General features: G+C 47.3%; 1 protein-coding gene across 1 annotated transcript in view; it reads left to right on the top strand.

Annotated features, from left to right (window-relative positions):
- DNAH14 (dynein axonemal heavy chain 14) overlaps positions 1–20,652 on the top strand; it is a 312,531-nt gene that overhangs the window by 212,394 nt on the left and 79,485 nt on the right. Inside the window, 8 exon segments of the mRNA XM_047076479.1 lie at positions 1,014–1,205; positions 2,273–2,454; positions 2,975–3,083; positions 4,007–4,132; positions 6,987–7,081; positions 10,841–11,000; positions 18,509–18,640; positions 19,003–19,098. Coding sequence (XP_046932435.1) covers positions 1,014–1,205; positions 2,273–2,454; positions 2,975–3,083; positions 4,007–4,132; positions 6,987–7,081; positions 10,841–11,000; positions 18,509–18,640; positions 19,003–19,098 — 1,092 coding nt within the window.

Raw genomic sequence — 20,652 nt, 5'->3', positions numbered from 1 at the left:
AAATCAGTTGCAATTGTTTGTTTAATTACTTACATGTGTATTTCATGCCACAATTCCACTTCCAAAAATGATTTGAAGTGTCTTCCAATAATCATAACAGCAAAGTTATACTTTAAACTGTGAACACTGACTATCCTCAAGTAGGAATTTGGGGATGAGTAAAGCAAAGAGAGGTCATTTCATTTTTGATTTAAACATTTCTGTGTTGTATTTTGCGCCGAGTGGTTTAATTTGCTTTTCTACGTTTCTGAAAGACGAAAAGGCAGAGAAAGAATCTTACACACGTCACTCTTCCAGCCTTAGCACGCTTCTGGGGCACATAGGTTCCTTCACACGCAAGCACACCATCGCTTTGTACACACGGGACTGTGCGTTGAACGCTGATTGACCACAGCTGCTTTCGGTAACGTGGGTTCCTTTCAAGTGACGCCCGGAAACGAGGGAGACTCTGTGCGCACACCGGCCTGGCAAGAAGCCAGGAAAAGCAGCCGCGCCGCAAGGCCTTCTGGAGGGAAGAGGCAGGGAGATTTCACGGAAACTAGCGCTTTGCCAAAGACCTACAGGAGCGTGGGGGCTCCGATCCTTCTGCTGTGGGAGTTGAGGGATGCCCCCCTGTCTGTTCTCTCTGTGCCTTTCAGCGTTCCATCATCTGCCCACTTGTCCCCTTGACTTTCTGAGCGTCCCGAATGCCCGCACCCCAGAGAAAGAGGGCAGCAGACGCCACCCCCCCCCCCCCCCACTGCGCCACATCTGACCTAAGGTCCCTGTGGAGCAGAACTTGAGCGCCACACCCCCCAGGGTCCGAGTTGTACAAGGGGCGCTCCGGGCCCCCCCACCTCCAGCACCACCCGGCTGCTTCCCCCACAAGAGCTCCCCGCTCTGGGAGGCCCTCGGTCTCCTCTCCGCCCGTCGGGTAAAGAACGGAAACGAGTTCCAAATGGAACTTCCATCGCGGTGTTTTTTCCAAAGCAGTGGCTTCCACGTTAATGACTTGTGTTTTTATTAATTTGCAGAGAATACATAAAAATCTTCACGTCTTTGTGACCGTGAGTCCCACAGGACCCAGCTTCCGCCGGCAGTGCCAACTGCGCCCTTCCGTGGTCACCGCCTGCACGGTGGACTGGTACGGGGAGTGGCCAGAGGATGCCCTCCTCGCTGTGGCCGATTCTTTCCTAAGAGAGAAGGTGGACTTAGGCAGCAGGGAGGTAAGCACAGCCTCCTTTAAAGACCTGACATGAGGGAAGTTCCAGGCTGTTGACGGCGTCTGGCAGAATCATGTCCGGAACAGCAGTGAATCCTAGGTGGACAAAAATTTGAAATACGTCAAGCGGTTGTCTTGACTCTATCAGCTCCCGTGTCTTTTGCCCCCTGGTCCATCCGATTTCAAAGACGCCCAGACCCCTCCCTGCCTGGGTCTCCCCGCTACTGTGCCCCGAGGAGACCAGCAGGTGTCCTTGACGGGGAGAAGTTGTGCCAGGTGCCGTGGTGAGGTGGCCGCAGCCTTCTGTGTGTCCCCCGGAAACGCCTCTGGCTTGTGTGCAGCAAACCACATTTGCTCAGAGTTCGTGAGCCGCCGTAAGGAAGGTTCTTTACCCAACCTTTGATAACAAAGGAAGCTGTAAAAGCATACACCCCGAAACTCGGTGCGGCACCCAGAAAAGGGCTTGCGGCCTTACTAGCCAAGCGTCCAAGGAGTGAAAGGCTGGGGGGAGAGTCTGTGCAGAGCCGGCTGGGGGGAAGCTGGCCAGGGAACGGCTAGACCCCCGTGGGCCGGGGTGGGCGCCAGCTTGTGTCCCAGACAGAATTCTCCCTGAAACTTACCCCCGGGCGTTCTTTCTCCTCTGCTTTTCCCACCCAGCATATCAGTATATCCTTTGAGGCCTTACGTTGTCACAGCTTTACTTCACTCAAGGAAGTGAAATTGAGTCTTGTGCATTTGATAACCCACTTTAGGAAAGGACGATAGGAGATGTTAATCAGTCAGTCAGTCACCGTGAACCTTGGCCGTGATGACGGCTCCGTAAACCCTTGGATGGCTGTAGCAGAAATGCGGGTCAGGCCCGGTGCAACGAGTCATTAGTCACTGGCCATATTGTTGCCTTGTCCACTCCTGACACCATCCAAACCCCTAAAACTTCTATTTTCTTGGTCCCCTTCACCCAGGCTCTTTATCAACTGCCCCGCACCCCAGAATGATACTCTTTCAAGTTACTCAGCATGTTCAATTTCCCCTTTCTTGATGCATAAATTCTTGAAAATTATTATTTTGCAGCACTTAAAGGAAAAACTCGCCTCGACGTGTGTCCAAATCCACAAAAGCATAAAAGACTTGAACACAAAACACTTTCAGAAAACCGGACGGCGTAATTACGTCACTCCCAACAGCTACTTGCGATTCATGGATACATTTGCTCACATTTTGAGGTCACGCCAGAAGGAAATGCAAGCAAAGAGGTAAGACTTTGAGGCCAAATCAGAAACGCGTATCTTTTTTAAATTGGTGCTTTTAGGGGCACCTGGGGGGCTCAGTCGGTTAAGTGACTTCGGCTCAGGACATGATCTCACCATTTGTGAGTTCGAGCCCTGCGTCGGGCTCTGTGCTGACAGCTCAGAGCCTGGAGCCTGCTTTGGATTCTGTGTCTCCCTCTCTCTCTCTGCCCCTCCCCTGCTCGTGCTGTTTCCCTCTCTCTCTCTCTCTCTCAAAAATAAATAAACGTTTAAAACAAATTTTTTTTAATAAATAAATAAATAAATTGGTGCTTTTATTTGTAAAAGAAAAAAGAGACACAAATACAAAAGAATGAGCCGGAATCTACCTTCCCCAGGGGGAAAGACAAAAGCCCAAGAGGTAAGGCGTTCGGAGGCTGCCGCAGGGAGTCGGCACCTTCGCGATGACGGCACGTGGGCACAGAAGGTCCTGCTTCGCTAACGTCTCATCGTGTCTCACACCTTCTGAACCCTCTCTTCCCCGCAGGAGTCGTTTGCACATGGGCCCGTCCAAGATCCTGGAAGCCAGCGCTCTGGTTACAGAAACACGGGAGGGGCTCTTGATTCTTGGCCCTCAGATGGAACAAAAAACAAAGGTGCGTCTGGTGTGAAACCTCTTTTGAATACTTTATAGTTGAGTATGACAGGCTGGGGAGCCAAGCCCTCGCACTTGGCAGAGACGGATCGGAGCCCTGCCGTGTTAGCACGTGGCTGCGTGGCCTCTTGGGCTCAACTTTCTTATCGTAAAATGAGCAAAGCAATAACAATGATAGCAAAATAGTAACATCGTTGTATTTTCTAATTAAGTGTGATAGCAGGCATATAACTAATTATAAAAGCTCACACAGGAAAATTCTGTCATTCTTAGTTAAATCAACCCATTGCAACCTGCAGGGTGCTCTAAAAATCATGCTTCTCACACTGCCTGGATGGCTCAGTCGGTTAAGCATCTGACTCTTTTTTTGTGTGTGTGAGAAAGAGAGAGACAGAGTGGAGGAGGGGCAGAAAGAATGGGAGACACAGAATCCAAAGCAGGTTCCAGGCTCCGAGCCGTCAGCACAGAGCCCGACACGGGGCTCGAACTCACGAAGCGCGAGATCGTGACCTGAGTCGACGTCGGACGCTTAACCGACGGGGCCCCCCAGGTGTCCCTAAGCATCGGACTCGTGATCTCAACTCAGGTCTCGATCTCAGGGTCATGAGTTCAAGGCCCATCATTGGGCTCCATGCTGGGTGTGAAGTCTACTTTAAAAAATAGAAAATAAATAGTAACAATAATAATAATAATAAATTAAAATACGAATCATACTTACCACTCTCGACGTGCATCGCAAGAGAATGATCTTAGCTGTGTCATCCTCTCTGGTTTCGTCTGTTAACCAAATATATTTAGGCTGATTTTGATACATTTTATAGTAATTAAATGAGCTGTGGATTTTTCTTTAAACGAATTTCTCTTCAAAAAAGAGATGCCGTGTCTCTGAAAATTCATCTTCCAAAGAACTGTGTGTTTCATTAGGAAAAGGAAGCCCTGATGGAAAGACTGAGGAGAGATTCACAAGTAGTTGAGAAAGTTCAGATGCTGGTTCAACAAGATGAAGAAATTATGGCAGAAGAAGTCAGGATTGTGGAAGAATGTGCTCAGGTAAGACTAAAATACAATCCATGACAATCACTTGGAGGTTTGCAAAATTATCCCCCAACCCCAAAACGTGAAGGTTGGGTTGACTGCTGTTAAATCTATCGTGCTCAAGTATGGATGCTTTTAATTCTTAGCCCCACAAGGATTTATTGTAGACGGAACTGGGAGCGCAGAGACGCGGCATCCCTGTCCCCCAGAAAGCTGCCTCCCCAGGCAGAGACAGAGACAGCCCGGCTCTCGGGGTCACCACAGCGGGAAGTCCCCTGAGCCACATCACAGACACACGTGGCCTGCGAGAGGGGCGCCTGCGGGGACCGAGCCGCCCCGGGCACCCGTTGTCACCAGTTACACGCGTAACCGGTCTTAACCCCGTTTCACTGGCCGAGCCCTCCGAGCCCTCCGGTGGGAGCCCGGCAGGAATCCGCTCGGTGCAGCTGTCGGCCAGCTGCCCCCCTGGGCTGCTCGGGCGCACCCGCTCGGAGGGCATGAAGGGTGAGCCTCTCGCGTCTTCCATGGGCGGCGGTTTCTCCTCCATCAACTCCATCCGTCCAAAAGCTACACGTAAGCCGGTCCCCGCGATCTGTGTGCAGTGACTTATTTGTAAATGACACGCACGAGCTCCTATCGCTAGCAGACGTCACAGCACAGTCAGCCCCCACGGGCGGGTTCGCGTGAGCAGAGTGGATGCGGACACACACCTCAGACGGTCCCCGAGGGGACTTACAGACGTGACGGCTGGCTCCGCGTCGGGCCTGATTCGATCAGCGTCGTGTTCACGTTAGGCCATGGCTGAGGAGAGGGGGGGAAGCTCATGGCCGGGACAAGCAGGGAGCGGCCGCCCCCTCTCTGCCCCCTCCTGCCTCCGGGTTCACGTCCCCGAGCCCCCGCTCCTCTCGGGAGCCTTCTAGGACCCTGTTCGTTTTGAGGGCTGGCTTGCTTCACACTCGGTGGCCTAAGAGCAAATGCCCTTCCTTGCGTGCACACAAGCACACGTCCTAAATGGTGGGCCACCCCCTGCCAGCCCTCCCAGCGGTGGGCCTCTCCCCTCCCTCGGGTCGCCAGAGTCCCCCGTGGGCGACCCGCGGGCCCTGCTGGGCCTGATTTCAGTCTTTAGCTTCCGGCCGAAAGAAAATGGATACAGAAGAGTTCATGTTTTGTTCTGCGGTTCCTGTTTGTGCCCCCATCACAGGGTGTGGCTTCAGGGACCAGTCCAGGTTGTGCGGGGCCTGAAGCTCACACGGCTTTGGGGGCATATTTTTTAGAATCTAAAATTACCAGTTCACAATTAAACATAAAAGTATTTATTTACATAATTAAAACATCAAATGAAATACAAATTTTTAAAAGCTGACAGTTACTACAAACGTCACAAAATCTAGAAAAATAACATGGTAATGTTTGTTGATTATCTGCCTTAGACGCCCGGTAACGCCTCCCCCCTGCATTTTCCCACTGCGGGCTGAACGTGTCCTCGTGTGAAAATCAGGGCTATCGTTCCCATGGGGTGGCCAGCGCAGTTCACAAAAGTGCGGTTTTCGTTTTTGCTGGTTTAAGGCGTTTTCCGTCAATTTCATAATGTCACTGATAACACCATGAATATTTTTAACGTCACTCTCGATGGCTGTAGGCAAACTGGCATTTCAAGGTTTCTTGGGCGGTGAATAATTTTAGATGTCGAGTGAATGGAAAGCATTCATTACCAATTTTCCACCAGTGTCTTCAGTTGTTTTCTGATATTCGTGTTTTCACTCATGTCAGTATTTCTTGCATACTCAGCCAGAACCTTGAATTTTTCCAGTGTGATCACATGACACGTTCTTCTTTATGAATTGGATTATTTTTTTTTTAATTTTTTTTTTCAACGTTTATTTATTTTTGGGACAGAGAGAGACAGAGTATGAACGGGGGAGGGGCAGAGAGAGAGGGAGACACAGAATCGGAAACAGGCTCCAGGCTCTGAGCCATCAGCCCAGAGCCTGACGCGGGGCTCAAACTCACAGACTGCGAGATCGTGACCTGGCCGAGGTCGGACGCTTAACCGACTGCGCCACCCAGGCGCCCCTATGAATTGGATTATTAAGCAGACAAGAGGCAGATCATTACCTCTGTCCTAAATGTATTTTTTCCTCTTAATAAATTATAGCTTTTGGTATGACCTGAAAATTGTCATCGCATTTCCTCCTCTCTCCACATAATCTGTATGGATTTTAACACTTAATCCCTTTCGTGTTGTGGTCCACGAATTTTTGCCTTCAGTATTTATTTGTAAATAAAAATTTTAAATTATAAAATAAGGCACTTTTCACATATGTCTGTGTGAGGAACCTGTAATTTTTCACGGTTCATTGAGATATCCCAAAACAATTTTTTAAATGCAGTCACTATTCCCCAAAACTTAGAAATTCTGATGAATTCTTTTTGCGTAGCCTCCCTTCCAGAAAAGCGGAACACGAATGGCAGGTTTGGAATAGTGTGCCCTGCATTATCTGGAGTCGTTGCGAAGGCGTGAACTTCCGCTTTGAGTAGGTGTCTGTGAGAACCTGACCCCCCACTTCCTGGTCAACAGAAGGACTTTCCACAGAAAACCCGGGTTCTGGATGCAGATGTCGCCAGCCTCGTTTCTCTGCCACTACCCACCGAGCTCTGTCGTACGAATGTATCTTACAACAGGACCCCTGGCCCCAGCACCGCAGTGTCACACGACCAGGAAAGCTGGGGCGGGGGACGGCAGAAGTATCTGGAAGTCGTTCTGACTTGAGACGGCTTTTGCAATAACGGAATTAGACAGAGAGGTGACCGTGCACGGTGTATAAACCCTGTGCGTTCACACGGCCTCGGGGGCTTCTGACTATTGCAGAGAACCGCCAGAGAGATAAGGAGTGTGCTGCCAGCTCTGGACAAGGCCACCGTGGCCCTGAGCACCCTGGATAAAGCCGACATCACCGAGCTAAGGTAATGCACCTCGTTTGTTCTGAGTTGGAAAAGCTCAAACTGAAGCCTAAACGCGTGGTAAAGTTATGAGTCTGTATTCAGACATTTTCAGATTAAGTCCCTTTTGCCCGTCTTGGCTACTTTAAGTTCTTCGCTCTGTGCGTCACCTGCCGCACCTTCTCCGTGTCTGGTGCCATCAGAGGCAGGCGCGTTGGCATTTTTTGGAGCCTCAAGAAAGAAAACTGCCAGGTAAACTGCGTGATGGGCTTCTGGCTGTGAACCAAACGCCAGTCTCAGAACGTGAGATGTGCCCCCGGGACCGGCGCAGCACCGTGTGCCCAGGTGTGCAGGCGGAAGCCATGGCGGTTCCGGAAACCCCTGACGCGGGGTGACGTGGGGTCCCACGGGTGGGGTGACAGCGGTTGTGGGGCCGCTGCCTGTGTCCACGGGCTGCAGGGACGCAGGGACATGCGCCTGGTGCTGCAGCCCCCCGGGACCCACCACCCTGTGCCCGAGCCCAGGCGCCTACTGCGCAGGAAGCCAGGAAGGACCAATGCGTAGGAACATACCAGGAGAAATGAGATGCTCCGAGGTCCAGAACCTGACCTGTGTGTCTAGTTCGGATCTTTGGGTGAGACACCCCAGACTGGAGCTCCGCAGCCCAGCAGGCAAGACTTTGCCATCACCTCTCAGATGTGTTCCGTTTTCTATTATTTATAGAAAAGTAGGACATGTATTGCAAAACTTTTTTTAATGTTTATTTACTTTTGAGAGAGAGAGAATGCACATGTGAGCAGGGGAGGGTCAGAGAGAGAGAGAGGGAAATACAGAATCTGAAGCAGGCTCCAGGCTCTGAGCCGTCAGCACAGAGCCTGACACAGGGCTTGAACCCACGAACTGCAAGATCATGACCTGAGCCAAAGTTGGACGCTCAACCTCCTGAGCCCCCCAGGCGCCCCAGGAAAAGTAGTATTTCAATTAAAGATGCAGGAGTGCGGGGCGCCTGGGTGGCGCAGTCGGTTAAGCGTCCGACTTCAGCCAGGTCACGATCTCGCGGTCCGTGAGTTCGAGCCCCGCGTCGGGCTCTGGGCTGATGGCTCAGAGCCTGGAGCCTGTTTCCGATTCTGTGTCTCCCTCTCTCTCTGCCCCTCCCCCGTTCATGCTCTGTCTCTCTCTGTCCCAAAAATAAATAAATGTTGAAAAAAAAATTTAAAAAATAAAGATGCAGGAGTGAGCAAATCCACCATGATATTTACAACATTAGTAACTCTGGGGACAAGAAGAGAAGACGACAAAGAAGCAGTCTTTAATCAGCGTGACTCTATGGGGAGGAGAGTGTGCGCCATGGGCTGGGAGGCTGGTCCCATAGCGACAGTCGGACGCAGAGACAGACGACAGGAACAGAAGACGTTTTTGATCGTTGTCCTTTCTGGCCTCACTCACGGGAACGCGTCCTCACGCGGTCATCCCGCAGACGTTCTCAGCGTCCGACGAGGCGGCCGGGAAGCGGAGGACCTCGTGAGGTTTGTACGTGAACCGGACAGGTGTCTGCAGGAGGAATGTTCTAAGCAGGAGAGATGGAAAGCGCCAAAGTCCGAAAGCACAAATGTGCTTCCTGGGTTTCAGGAGCTGCTGACGCCATGATGGCTGCGGCCTGTGAGCGCGAGGGGGTGGCCGGAGTCGGCATGGGACGGGAGCCGCGCCCGGGCCTCCCCAGCGTCACCCGCCCTGTACCTCCCGACTTTGTCCCAGAAGTCCTGTTCTCTTGGCTTTTCTCCGGCAGATTCCCAGGAGAGCCCAGCTCGATTTCCAGTTGGCTCCTGGGCACAGGGTGTGAAGGGGGCTAAGCCCACAGCTCCAGTGCCAGGCCTCCTGGGTTGGGACCCTGGCTTTGCCGCTTTCTACCTGTGGGGCCTCTCTGGGCCTCGGTTTCCCTCTTGTGCAGCGGGGATCACAGGTTGGATGAGTGGACACTGTGAAGTGCTCACAATGGAGTCTGGCGTGAGGCAGGTGCTAAGCCACTTCAATGCTGACAGGTGTCCTTGGACCCAGCACCCCCCCCCCCCAGTAGCTCAGACAAACTCCCTCCCCCGGGGTTCCTTCCTTGTGTCTTGCGGGGGACGGGGGGGGGGGCGGTGTTTGTCTGTCTAGGATTCTCCCTTGTGACGTTGCTAAGGCACATGTCTTCGACCCCAGTGCCAGATAACGGGGGAGCCTTATGACACGGTCATTGTTGCTGCTCTGAGGAAGTGGAGCAGAGGCGCCCAGCGGAGACCGGTCCAGTCCGTTCTCCTTCCTCACGGCCGTTCCCAGCATCTGAGTGCAAACAACGGCCCGGTGACAGCACGGTCCTTTGCCAGCTAGCAACGTTACCGCTAGGAGGGAGATAGGAGAAGGTGCAGATTGGAGCAGTAATGAGCCTCTAAAGCAGATTGTCAGTGTCAGTAGGTCTCACTTGGAATGGGGCATGTGTTTCCGGAAGGTGATATGTAGGCAGAACTGTAGTCAAGTCAATCTGTTTTCCCTTTAATTTACATTAAAATTTTAGAGATAATACATTTCATCTCAATTTGACTACATCCCTGTGATGTTTGCTTTAAAAAGAGGAGGGACCCCTGGGCTGAGTGACCGACTCTTGATTTCAGCTCAGGTCGTGATCTCGCGGTTCGTGAGTTCAATCCCTGCATCGGTCAACACAGAACCTCCTCAGGATTCTCTCTCCCTCTCTCTTGGCCCCTTCCCTGCTCGTGCTCACTGGCTGTCTCTCTCAAAGTAAATAAATAAATAAACTTAAAAAAAGAAAAAAAGAGCCAAACACAGGCAAAACTGAGGAAAAGCTTGTTTTTGGAGCTCTCATTTCTCCTCTGTGGACCTTGTCTCTCTCTCTCGCTAGTTCCTCTGTTATGATCATTCTCCTTATTTCAAAAAAGCCATACTGAGAATCCCAGAAAAGCAACCTGATAAATTAGTTCTAAACACAGTGTTAATGGCTTAGTCAGTCCTGAAAAATATCTGCATTTTAAAAGGAGACTGTAAAAGAACAAAGGTGAATCTAAATGAATGAATCTCTAATGATGAAATTTAAGGCGGGGCGGCCTTCCCGGTGACCCCTGCAGACAGTGTTGCACTCGTAAAGCTGGCTTCGTTGCCTGCCTTCTTTTGGGAAGTGTGTATGGCTTCGTGCGGGGGAGACCCATTACCACGGGGGGACCTGCCCTTTTGTTCCCGAGTCCCAAAGGCTGTCGCATAGCAACCACACCTGGTGGCTTTTCAGCGAAACTCGCTTCTTGTGACTGTTATCCTGACCCCTGGCTCTCCAGAGTGTCGCCTTCCCGCTACTCGGACTAGGACACAGCGAGAGGCGGCCTCCGGTGTTGCGGTAATCACATCATTAACCACCCGAGAGACGCCCCCTCCCGCACGGTGTTGTTTCCGTGACTTTACGATAGGAGCCCGAGATCAGGATGAAGAGAAGTCAGACGACGCATTTGAGGGGAGGGGTGTGCTGGTCTCATCACGTCGTCACTAGCACATCGACACTGGGACGGAACGGGAGGGCTCCGACTCTAAGGAACTGTGCCTTGAGTGCTTTCACAATGACAAGAACTGCCCTCTCCCTCACTGTTCTGCATGTTCAGGTTTTATCATTTCGTCTTCCTAGAGCAAAGATACCCACATTCAACAGGCCCCCCTGTTTAAAGATCCCCGAGGGTGAAATCGCACGACCGTGCCTGTTCAGTATCTGTGCGTACTGACCTCGTGGTTTCCCGCCCGCTGCAGGGTGTACACGCGGCCTCCCTCCCTCGTGCTGATGGTCATGAACGCTGTGTGCATTCTTCTGCAGAAGAAACCCAACTGGGCCTCGGCGAAGTTGCTTCTTTCTCAAACCGGTTTCCTAAAAAAACTGATCAACCTGGACAGGGACAGCATCCCCGACAAGGTAAGAGAGTCGGTGCCTAATTAGTGCGTAATTAACGCACTCCACCCCTTGGTCCCCAGTGTGGAACTTGGACCCGTGCGCTCCAACTGGAAGGCGGTGGTGCAGCAGGCCCCACGCCCACACGCGGCGGGGTCGCCGGGAGCGTCCGGGGACAGCAGCCCGCCGCGCCGCCCACATTGGAAAACGCCTCCACCGAGAATCTCTGTAAGGAGCGGGGAGGCCACCGGTGGGAGAAGGTCTCTCTGGGTGGACCGCACCACACCAGGTAACGGCAAGGAGCGATTCAAGCGTCTGAGATTTTTTTTATTTGAGATACAGTTGGCATGGAACGTTGTATCGGTTTCAGGTGTGCAGCATTCGGTGTTTGTTCCCGGAATGATCACCACAGCACACCTGCTTATCATCTGTCCCCTCACAGCTACAAATATTTTTTCTTAGGATGATAGATGATAACTTGCAAGATCTACTCGGTAACAACCCTCAAATGTACAACACGGTATTGTTAACTATAGTCGTCGTGCCGTGCGTTACATCCCCAGGACTTATTTATCTCTCCTAACTGGCAGTTGGCACCTTTTGACCCCTTTCACCATCCCTCACCCCCACCTCTGGCGGCCACCGGTCCACTCTCTGTGTCTGTGAGTTCAGTGTTTTGTTTCAGATTCCACATCTAAGTGAGGTCGTCTTTCTCTGTCTTATTTCACTTAGTGTGATGCCCTCAGGGCCCATCCGTGTTGCCACACTGGGAGGATTTCCTTCTTTATTACGGCTGAATAATACTGCATTGTGTGTGTGTGTGTGTGTGTGTGTGTGGATCTATATCACATTATATATTTGTGTGTATGTATATCACATTAATTATGTGTATGTGTGTGTATATATATTACATTATATATGTGTGTGTATATATATATATGTGTATCCCATTATATGTTGTGTTATATATATATCACATTATATATGTGTGTATATGTATCACACTACGTGTATGTGTGTATACATATATCACACTACGTGTATGTGTGTATACATATATCACATATGTGTGTGTATATATATCACATTATATGTGTGTGTGTACGTATCACATTACATGTGTGTGTATACATATCACGTTATGTGTGTGTTATACATATATCACCTTATATATGTGTGTGTATACATATATCACATTATATGTGTGTGTGTATATATATATCACATATGTGTGTGTATATATATAACATTATAAGTGTGTGTGTATGTATATCACATTATGTATGTGTGTGTATACATATCACATTACATATGTGTGTATATATATATCACATCCTATGTGTGTGTGTATATATATATCACATTATATGTGTGTGTATATAACATTATAGGTGTGTGTGTATGTATATCACATTATATATGTGTGTGTGTATACATATCACATTATATATGTGTGTGTGTATATATCACGTGTGTGTGTATATATATATCACATATGTGTGTGTATATATATAACATTATAAGTGTGTGTGTATGTATATCACATTATATATGAGTGTGTATGTATACATATCACATTGTATATGTGTGTGTATATATATCATATCCTATGTGTGTGTGTATATATATATCACATTATATGTGTGTGTATATAACATTATAAGTGTGTGTGTATGTATACCACATTATATATGTGTGTGTGTGTATACATATCACATTATATATGTGTGTATATATATATATCACATGTGTGTGTGTATATATATATCACATTATATGTGTGGGTATATATATAACATTGTAAGTGTGTGTGTATGTATATCACATTATATATGAGTGTGTATGTATACATATCACATTGTATATGTGTGTATATATATATATATCACATCATATATGTGTGTGTGTATATATATATATCACATTATATAGGTGTGTGTGTATATACACATCACATTGTATAGGTGTGTGTGTATTTTTTCTTTATGTGTTCATCCTTCAGTGGACACTTAGTTGGCTCCCATGTCTCAGTTGTTGTAAATAGTGCTTCAGTGAACATAGGAATGCATGTACCTTTGCAAGTTCGTGTTTTTGTTTCTTTTAGGTGAATGCCCAGACGTAGAACTGGTGGATCATATGGTAGTTCTGTTTTCAGTGTCATTGAGGAGCCTCCGTACTTTCTTCCATGATGGCTGCCCCAATTTACATTCCCACCACCAGTGCACAAACGTTCTCTTTTCTCTCCATCCTGCCAATACCTGTTGTGTCTTGTCTTTTTGCTACTAGCCATTCTGAAAGGTGTGGAGTGGTATCTCATTGTGGTTCTGATTTGCATTCCCCTGATGAGGAGTGATGTTGAGCATGTTTTCATGTGTCTGTTGGCCATCTATGTGTCTTCTTTTAGAAAAATGTCTATTCAGATCCTCTGCCCATTTTTTAATCAGATTGGGTTTGGGGTTTTATTTATTTCTGTTTTTTGTTTTTGTTTTTGGTGCATTTTGGTTTTGGTTTTGTTTTTTGCTATTGAGTTGTATGAGTTTTTTATATATGTTGGATATTAACCCTTTATCAACATATGTGGTTTGCAAATATTTTCTCCCTCTGCGTAGGTTGCTTTATCATTTTGCTGATGGTTCTCTTTATTGTGCAGAAGCTTTTTAGTTTGATGTAGTCATATTTATTTATTTTTGCTTTTGTTACCTCTGTTTTTGGTGTCAAATCCAAAGTCATTGCCAAAATTGATGTCAAGGAGCTCACCACCTGTGTTTTCTTCCAGGAGTGTTATGGCTTCAGGTCTGCCTCCAAGTCTTTAATCCATTTTGAGTTATTTCTGGGTGTGATGTGAGATAGGGGTCCAGCTTCCTTCTTTCACATGTGGCTGTGCAGTTTTCCCGACATCATTTATTGTACAGATTGTCCTTTCCCCATCATATATTCTTGGTTCCTTTGACATAAATGAATCAACTGTATATATGCATGGGCTCATTTCTAGGCTCTCTGTTCCATTGACCTGTGTGTCTGTTTTATGCCAGTACCACACTGTTCTGATCACTGTAGCTCTGCAACACAGTTCGAAATCAGAAAGTGTGATGCCTCTAGCCTTGTTCTCCTTTTTCAAGACTTTTGGGCTATTTGGGATTTTTTGTGGTTCCATATACATTTTAGATTATTTGTCCTATTTTTGTGAAAAATGCTATTGGAATTTTGATAGAGATTGCATTCGATCTGTAGATTACTTTGGGTATTACAGACATTTTAACAATATTCTTTCAATTGGTGAGTATAAAGTATCTTTTGACTTACTGTGTCTTCCTCAGTTTCCTTCATCCGTGCCTTATAGTTTTCAGGGTACTGGAAGGTCTGTCATCTCCTTGGTTAAATTTATTTCTAAGTATTTTATTCTTTTTTTTTAATGTTTATTTTTGAGAAAGAAAGCGTATGAGCAAGCATGAGTGGGGGAGGGGCAGAGAGAGAGGGAGACAGAGAATCTGAAGCAGGCTCCAGGCTCTGAGTTGTCAGCACAAAGCCTGATGTGGGGCTTGACCCCCAAACCATGAGATCATGACCTGAGCCAAAGTTGGATACTCAACCGACTGAGCCACCCAGGTGCCCCAAGATATTTTCTTTTCGGTGCAACCACAAATGGGATTGTTTTCATAATCTCTCTTTCTGATGGTCCATTGTTGACGTAGAGAAATGCAGCTGAATCTTGTATATTGATTTTGTATCTTGCAACTATAATGAATTTGTTTCTTCTAACAGTTTTTGGATGGAATCTTTAGGGCCTTCCACATGTAATATCACATCCTCTGTAATGGTGACAGTTTTATTTATTCTTTTCTGATTTGGATGACTTTCATCTCTTTCTTGCCCAGTTGCTCTGGCTAGAAGTCCCAATACTGTGGGAGGAAGCATCCTTCTCCTGTTCCTGATCTTAGAAGAAAAGCTTTCAGCTTCTCACTACCAAGTATGATGTTAACTGGGGGCTTATAATGTACAGTCTTTATTATGTTGAGGTGTATTCTGGCTATACCCAGTTTGTTGAGAGTTTTTTCGTGAGTGGATATTGAAGTTAGTCAAATGCTTCTTCTGCATCTATTGAGATGATAGTATGATTTTTATGCTTCGTTTTCTTAGTGCGGTATATCGCATTGATTGATGTTGGACCATCCTTGCCCTTGGGAATAAATCCTACTTGATCATGGTTTATGGTACTTTTAGTGTAATAGTGAATTCAGCTTCCTAATATTTTGTTGAGGATTTTTGCATCATTGTTCATCAGGGATATTGGTCTTTAATTTTCCTTTTTTGCAGCATCCTTGTCTGGTTTTGGTATCAGGGTAATACTGGCCTCATAGAGTGAGTTTGGATGTGTTTCTTCTCTTTCTGCTTTTTGGAAGCCTTTGAGAAGGATTGATATTAATTCTTTTTAACGTTTGGTAGAATTCACCACTGAAGCCAACTGGTCTTGGACTTGTTTGTTGGGAGGTTTTTCACCACTCATGCAGTCTCCTTACCAATAATTATTCTGTCCAGATTTTCTATTTCTTCATGATTCAGTTTTGGTAAGCATATGATTTTAGGAATTTATCCATTTCTTTTAAATCGTCCTATTTGTTGGTGTGTAATTGTTCATAGCAGTCTCTTGTGACCCATTTGTACTTCTGTGGTATCAGTTGTGATATCTCTTTTGTTTCTCCCTTTATTCTTTGGGCACTCTCTCTTTTTCTCTTGGTGAGTTAGCTACAGGTTTTTCAATTCCTGTAAAAATTTCAATTCGAAAAAACCAACTCTTAGATTCATTGATCTTTGCCATTGCTTTTTCAGTCTCTGTGTCATTTATTTCTGCTCTCGTTCCTGTTGTTTCTTCCTTCTACTAGTTTGGACTCCACTCGTTCTTCTTCTGCTAGTTTTTGGGGGTACGTTGAATTACAAGATTGACCCTCAGGTCGAAGCAAATAGGCCTCTTTCACTGAAAGGCTGGAAACTTTTCAGTCGCCCTCCTGGGTGCTGGGCCCTGGGGTGGGTGAGTCTGCACCAGCCCTTTCAGGACTGTTTCTCAGCTCACTGAGGCCTTGTGGGTCTCATGAATAGAAGCTCTATGGATTTGCAAAACTAGGTGTTTCCAGTATCTTCTCTCGGGTGCAGGTCTAAAAAGTTGAGGTGCAGGGGTGCCCAGGTAGCTCAGTCGGGTTAGGTGTTGCAGCTCAGTTCAGGTCATTGTCCCCAGTTCATGGGTTCGAGCCCTGCCTTGGGCTGCATGCTGACAGCTCAGAACCTGGAACCTGCTTCGGATTCTGTGTGTCTCTCTCTCTGCCCCTCCCCGACTTGTGTGTTCTCTCTGTCTCTCAAAAATAAATAAACATTTAAAAATTTTTTTTAATTTAAAAAGTTGAGGTGCCAGATGTGGGGTTCAAGCCCTCTACTCTTCAGAGAGAAGCTTGGGCTGCTGAGTTCCCTCCCGATTGTGGGTTACTGTGCCAAGAGTGGAGGTTACGGCGAGATTGCGTCTTAGCTCCTCCTGCCCATTTCGAGGGTGTCTCAGAACATCCACCCGATGTCTATGGGTCATTCAGGTCGTGTCTGGGTTTCTTTTGGAGATAACTGTTCCGTGTGTAGTTCCCGGTGTGTCCGTGGGAGGGGACGAGTGTGGGATCCTCCTACATCGCCATCTTGAACTAGATCCCTGAGATTTATTTTTATTTGCTCAACAAATATTCATAGAACAGCATGTGCCAGAAACTCTTATGAACACTCAAAAAATATTAGTTCATGCTTGAGGAGATGGCGGACAGACTGGGGCATAGAACAAATTGAAGAAAATAAGGTAGTCTGGATGCGTAGTGAAGGGCTTTGCTGGAGTAGATTGAATTCAGAAGAATATAGATTTCCTGTAGGATTCCAGGAGCATGAGAACAGGGCCAAGGCCTGCAAGCATCGGGCTCAGGGCCCCGGGCAGGTGGGAGGCCGTGCTGGGCAGGTGAGTCTTGGAGGAGCAGCTTGGTGGAGTAGCTTCCTTCCAGGGGACATAAGAGACATTATGCTAGGTCACAGGAGCAACCCGTTCCTTTATACGTAATAGTGAAGCCAGACATCCAAGAGCTCATTTCACAGTTAATTAATTACTTAGAATCATGATCTGGCTATTGGTATGTAGGGCCCTGTATGAACAAGGTGAATTGTTCAGCGGAGTGTTAATGTTGGTGTCCATATTATTCATGGATTAACATAACAGCTGCTCACTCTCTGAAGCGTTCTTACCAAAAGGATTCCCTGTGGTTTAAACAGACCTTTCAGGCTAAAATAACAGCTCATCTAAAGAAGTTGTTAAAAGCATGACAGTATTCGAAGCAATAATGAGAACGCCAATAGTAATCCGATAATGGGCCACCTGCCGTCTAAATTATTTAGCAAAATGGTTCTGTCCTACAAGAGGGGAAATGCCTGGTTGGAAAGGAAGACAAAAGGACTGTCAGTCTGAGAGAGATTTTATTCCGGTTCTGGCTCCCCAAAGTAGATGAGAAATAGTATGTGCCCACCTCGGAACAAGGAGTACCATGGAGCTGAGGTGGCTCTCTGGGCACATGACACGGATGAGCGAGAGAGTGTCCTCAGTGAGCCTCCGTGTCCCCCCGGCCGCACCGCCACCCCTGACTAGACAGACCTTTAAATAGGCACCGTGCCCGGCGGATGTGCCTCTCGGGCGGCAGAAGCTGCGGGCGGGGTCCCGCTCCCTGACGCCTCAGGTGCACAAGGAGGCTTCAGACCTTGCAAGCTGGAGGAAGTTAACCTGGTGTACTTTTGTTTTAAAACGGAGTTCCCGGGACAACCGGGAGGCTCAGTTAAGTGTCCGACTCTCGATTTCGGCTCAGGTCATGATCTCATGGTTCCTGGGATCGAGCCCTGTGTTGGGCTCTGCACTGACAGCTCAGAGCCTGCTTGAGACTCTCCCTCTCCCTCTCCCTGCCCCTCCCCCCCTCCTTCTCTTTGTCTCTCTCTTAAAATAAGTAAATAAACTTAAAAAAATAAAACAAAGTTCCTTTTTATTTATTTATTTTTTTTAATTTTTTTTTTCAACGTTTATTTATTTTTGGGACAGAGAGAGACAGAGCATGAACGGGGGAGGGGCAGAGAGAGAGGGAGACACAGAATCGGAAACTGGCTCCAGGCTCTGAGCCATCAGCCCAGAGCCCGACGCGGGGCTCGAACTCCCGGACCGCGAGATCGTGACCTGGCTGAAGTCGGACGCTTAACCGACTGCGCCACCCAGGCGCCCCACAAAGTTCCTTTTTAAACAGTACAGCAAAGCCACTGTGACAACAGTAGCAATAATCAGATGTTGACAGCAGCGACTTCCCCCTCCTCTGCTGCAGGGCCATTGCACCCGCGGCTACGTGTCGTTAATTCTGCCACCGAAGAGCAGTTGAGTATTTCTCATACGAAATAAAATTTCACTCTCATGTGAACTGGGGGAAGAAAGCCTCAGCTCAGCACGTCTTTTTCTTGTAATACATGACTTGTGTTTTCTCTAGGTTTTCATGAAGCTGAAAAAAATTTTGCTCTTCCCTGATTTCAACCCAAACAAGATTGCCCTCGTTTCTATAGCCTGTTGCTCTATGTGCCAGTGGGTCATAGCTTTGAATAACTATCATGAAGTGCAGAAGGTACGCTCTTTCCCCGGAAATATCGAGAACAGCCCGGAAGGGACGCTTCCTCGTCCCAGAAGTAGCTCGTGCTTAACAGTGCTCACAGAATACCTCACGAGAACCACTTTCCTCAAAGACCCTATGCTGACGCCTGCAGATAGCAAGTGCATCTGTCGGGTTGTTTTATTTATGGCAGCTGTGCTGTTTTCGTTGTTTTAGTGTGTGTTACCACACTGAGTTACTTTACACCCCTTTTGTGCACATCATTCGGGGAGAGGTTGTTATAAGAATTGACACAAATGCCTGCCAATCAAAAGCGACATTTTTAACAGCAAACTTGACCTTTTTGACCACTTAGGTGTTGTGACCTTCTTTTTCAGCTCGTGGGCCCCAAGCAGATCCAAGTGGCAGAAGCTCAACGTGTCCTAAAAATTGCACGGCAGAGGCTGGCCGAAAAACAAAGAGGTTTGCAGCGGGTAAGGCATTATTTGCTTGTTAAACTTACAGCCGCTTTGTGAGACGACTCACCAAGAAGAGTCATTGTCCCAGGAGAGTTTACCAGTTCAGGAGAAAACGAGGATAACAAGGGTGGTGAAGAGATTAATCGTGGTTAAGTAAATAACACAGACACTATATGTAAGGCGCCATCACATAATAAGACGCTCAGTAATGCTAATTATTACTGTGTCCGTAATATATTGACCCGTTTCACCAAATTTCTCCCAGGAGAGCTTTGTGACTTCAGTTTACCGAAGACTCACCCAGTATCAACCTGTGTTCTTAAAAACTGTCCTTAACCTGTTTATATCAATTACTCTGTTGCTTTGTAAAGACATGGTTGTTTCTTTCTTTTTTTTTTTTTTTTTTTTTGATGTTTATTTATTGTTGAGAGAGAGAGACAGAGTGTGAGCAAGGGAAGGGGCAGAGAGAGAGGGAGACACAGAATCCAAAGCAGGCTCCAGGCTCTGAGCTGTCAGCCCAGAGCCCCACGTGGGGCTCGAACTCACGGACCGCGAGATCATGACCTGAGCCGAAGTCGGCCGCTCAACCGACTGAGCCACCCAGGCGCCCCAAGACATGGTTATTTCTTAAATGTCTTGGTTTTAAGCTAAAGTTGGGGTATCATTATGAGAGCCAGGACTGAGGTCACCAGCCCTCGGACACACATCCTGAGAGTGGGTGAGGTGGCACCCTGCAGATGGCCACATAGCAGGGAATGTCTCCCAAACCCCTGCATTTCAATGTGGTTATCTACACTTTAAAATCTGGGAATTTATTTAATGGGGCACCCGGGTGGTTCAGTCAGTTAAGCGTCCAACTTCAGCTCAGGTCATGATCTCACGTGAGTTCGAGCCCCGCATCGGGCTCTGGGCTGACGGCTCAGAGCCTGGAGCCTGCTTCTGATTCTGTGTCTCCCTCTCTCTGCCCCCCCCCTCCCTGCTGGCACTCTGTGTCTCTGTCTCTCTCTCTTTCTCTCTCTCAAAAATAAACATAATTTTTTTTTAATTTAAATCTGGGTATTTATTTAAAATTTGAATTTCTGTCTTCTCCTGATTAATTCAGAAGATCCGGTAGCCCTGGGCCGGCATGCCCACCAGGCGATAATGAGCCCCCAAGTCACGTCAGGCATTTCTGTCACCTGCTTGGCCCCCTGGGCATTTCTTGTAAACCCAAATATGTATATAAAGTGTTGGACATTTTTGAAGGAAATTATTAATTTTTTTTCTTTATGTGGATAAGTCATTTTATTGCTAATATTTTGTCGCAGGTTATGATCTACCTATATAGTAATATTTAGATACGCGTGGATATTAGCTGACATCTATTGTGTGTGTGCAATATGTTGCAAATACCATGCTGCTGCTTTATACAGACTTGTCATTTACTCCTCAAGTCAGCTTTCAGAAGGTTTATAAGGGCGATGTTTATAAGGGAGAAAACTAAATCGGAAGATTCAACATTTGTCCAGCATCTTTTTTTTAATGTTTTTATTTTTGAGAGAGAGAGAAGCGTGAACAGGGGAGAGGCAG

The sequence above is a fragment of the Lynx rufus genome, unplaced genomic scaffold, assembly GCF_022079265.1.
Source record: "Lynx rufus isolate CCGP_SWC_20201006 ecotype Redwood Valley unplaced genomic scaffold, mLynRuf1.p SCAF_15, whole genome shotgun sequence".
Lineage (NCBI taxonomy): Eukaryota > Metazoa > Chordata > Mammalia > Carnivora > Felidae > Lynx > Lynx rufus.
The sequence above is the reverse complement of the archived record's forward strand: the minus strand, read 5'-3'. Positions and strand labels throughout refer to the sequence as shown.